Below are 2,730 nucleotides of genomic sequence, written 5' to 3'. Positions count from 1 at the left end.
CTCCTGCGTCGCTCCCAACCTCTGCCTGTGCCCGGATGGGGAGCAGGGAATCACCTGCCCAGGTACGTCCCAAGGGATGGGGGGACTGTGAGTCCATGGATGCCAGGCTGGACCCCCTTCCCTCTCCAGGCCACAAATCCCAAGGGATGGAGGTGGCCATGATCCTGCGAATACTGTGCCAGACTCCCTTTCCTCTCCATACCACTTATCCCAGGAGATGGGGGTGGCCATGTGCCCCCTTCCCTCTCCACGCCCCGAATCCCAAGGGATGGAGGTGGTCCCATCCTGGCAGGGCCCGTTGCTCCCTGTCCTCTCCGCTTGCAGCATTCCAAGCACTGTCCCCATCCCTGAGGCGTCCGTGGATCAGGGTGGGAGCTGGGTGCTGCCGGGGTGCCCCCGGTGCCTGGTTGACCCCACCTCCACCCCCCAGATCCGCCGGGAACGTGCGGGGAGTACGGCTGTGACCTGTCCTGTAACCACGGCGGCTGCCAGGAGGTTGCCCGCGTGTGTCCCGTCGGCTTCTCCATGGCGGAGACTCCCAACGGCGTCCGCTGCACCGGTGAGTGGGAGCGGGAATATCCCGGTGGGAGCGGGCAGCCGGAGGTCCCACATCCCAAACCCAGGCATTCCCGGCGTCCCCCCAGACATCGACGAGTGCCGGAGCGGGGCCTGCGAGGGGCCGTGCGTGAACACAGAGGGCGGATTCGTGTGCCAGTGCGGCTCCGGCCGGGAGCTCTCCACGGATCGGCGCAGCTGCCGCGGTGCGCGGGGGGCCGGCGGGGAGGCCAGGAATGCCGAGGGATCCTGACCCTCATCCGCCCCCCTCCCGACATGGACGAGTGCCAGGCCGCATGGCCGCTTGCGGACAGTGTCGGAGCTACCGCTGCTCCTGCCGGCCTGGATACCAACTCCACGGGAACCGGCATTCCTGCCTGGGTGAGGGCCGGGATGGGGCCCTTCCCGCTCCAGGACATGAATCCCCAAGGGATGCAGGTGGCCATGAGCCTGTGGACACCACGCCAGACCCCCTTCCCTCCCCATGCCATGAATCCCAGGGGATGCAGGTGGCCATGAGCCCCTGAGCACTGTGCCAGACCTTCATCCCTCTCCATGCCCTGAATCCCAAGGGACGCAGTTGTCCACGGGCCCACGATCCCAGTGCTGCCACCTTATCCCTGTCCCTGCCTGGGCCATGCTGGGAGCACATCCCAGCGCTCCGGGCTCCTCCCTGGGTCACATCCCGGGGCGTGACACCTCCTTCCACATTCCCTTTTCCCGCAGATGTGGATGAATGTCGGCGGCCGGGAACGCGCCGCTCCTGCCAGCACAGCTGCCACAACATTCCCGGGAGCTTCCGCTGCTCCTGCCGCCCTGGATACCGACTCAGCACAGACAGGGTGTCCTGCGAAGGTATCCGTGTCCTTCTCCGGGCTGGGAGAGTGGAGCAGGACGCTCCCGCTCCTTGCCTACCCCAAGTGATGTCTCTTCCTTCCTGGATTCCTTCCCAGGGTATCCCAAAGCCATCCTGGCCCCGTCACCCATCCTGCAATCCCTGCAGCACCCGCCCACCCTTGTCCTGCTCCCTCCCGGCTCCCACCTGCTCCCGAGGGGCTCCCCCTCTCCCCACATCCCTGTGGCAGCTCCTGGGACCCAATTCCCACCCTTTTCTCCATCCCTGTCTCCCGGTACCTCCATCCCACCGTCCCCTCGCTGTCGGCACCGCGGGGTTTCCCGGGAGCCCGGCGCTCGCTGGACAGAGCCAGGATGCCGGAGCTGCACCTGCCAGGTGAGAATCCCACCATCCCACACCTTTCTTTGGCACCATCCCGACTTGGGATGAGCCACGTGTGTCCCGGCAGGAGGGACGAGTCCTGTGTGACGCCGTGAGCTGCTCCATTCCCTGCTCCCACCCGCTTCCCGCTCCGGCTGGGGGGTGCTGCCCCACCTGCACAGGTGAGTCTCGGCCCCCCCGACCCCAAAATTCCTGGGATATCCCTCCCTGATCCCCCCTGGATCACAGGGTGCCTCCATGAGGGGGTGGCCAGAGCAGAGGGCGATGTCTTCTCCCCGTCTGATGGGAATTGCTCCGTCTGCATCTGCTTGGTGAGCTGGATCGGGGTGGGAGAATTTCCCCGGAGCCCTGGGGACCTCCCAGCCTTGGGGACCCTCATCCCACCTCCATCCGCAGGCCGGGAACGTCTCCTGCCTTTTCCCGGAATGCCCCGCAGGCTCCTGCCCCAGCCCCTGCCATCCAGGTGAGACCCCCAACCCGGGGCTGTGGGGACCCCTGGGCTGGGATGAGGATTCAGGAGGATCCACGCTTGGATCTCCAGCCCTCCTGACTCCGCCTTTCCCAGCCAAGTGCAGTTTCCAGGGCCGCACGTACGCTCACGGGGCCCGGTTCAGCCCGGACGGGGACGGATGCACCACCTGTGTCTGCCAGGTGGGGAAACCCCAGGGATGGGGATCCCACGGGATGAGGAGCCGCAGGGATGGGACACCCCAGGAATGAGGGTCCTCAAAGCTGGGGAATCCCAGGGAGGAGGGTCCCCACGGATGAGGGTCCACAGGGATGGGGGTTCACAGGAATGAGGGTCCCCAGAGACCCTGTGGGTATCCCAGCTCTCTCGAGGCTGGGGCTGGATGTGGGGACACCCGGTGACACGTTCACACGTTCCCAGGGCGGGGAGGTGGAATGTTCCTTCGCTCCCTGTCCCATCCTGGACTGCC

The 2,730-nt window shown here is 66.3% G+C and overlaps 1 protein-coding gene across 1 annotated transcript in view; it reads left to right on the top strand.

Moving 5' to 3' along the window:
- Window positions 1–2,730, top strand: part of VWCE (von Willebrand factor C and EGF domains) — a 7,275-nt gene that overhangs the window by 1,747 nt on the left and 2,798 nt on the right. Inside the window, exons 2-12 of the mRNA XM_029965951.1 lie at window positions 1–62; window positions 431–559; window positions 645–761; window positions 847–936; window positions 1,282–1,410; window positions 1,509–1,786; window positions 1,860–1,953; window positions 2,021–2,103; window positions 2,189–2,255; window positions 2,358–2,443; window positions 2,682–2,727. Coding sequence (XP_029821811.1) covers window positions 1–62; window positions 431–559; window positions 645–761; window positions 847–936; window positions 1,282–1,410; window positions 1,509–1,786; window positions 1,860–1,953; window positions 2,021–2,103; window positions 2,189–2,255; window positions 2,358–2,443; window positions 2,682–2,727 — 1,181 coding nt within the window. The remainder of the gene's footprint in view (window positions 63–430; window positions 560–644; window positions 762–846; window positions 937–1,281; window positions 1,411–1,508; window positions 1,787–1,859; window positions 1,954–2,020; window positions 2,104–2,188; window positions 2,256–2,357; window positions 2,444–2,681; window positions 2,728–2,730) is intronic.

Source organism: Manacus vitellinus, unplaced genomic scaffold (genome assembly GCF_001715985.3).
Source record: "Manacus vitellinus isolate BGI_N305 unplaced genomic scaffold, ASM171598v3 scaffold_127_pilon, whole genome shotgun sequence".
NCBI classification, from domain to species: domain Eukaryota; kingdom Metazoa; phylum Chordata; class Aves; order Passeriformes; family Pipridae; genus Manacus; species Manacus vitellinus.
The sequence above is the reverse complement of the archived record's forward strand: the minus strand, read 5'-3'. Positions and strand labels throughout refer to the sequence as shown.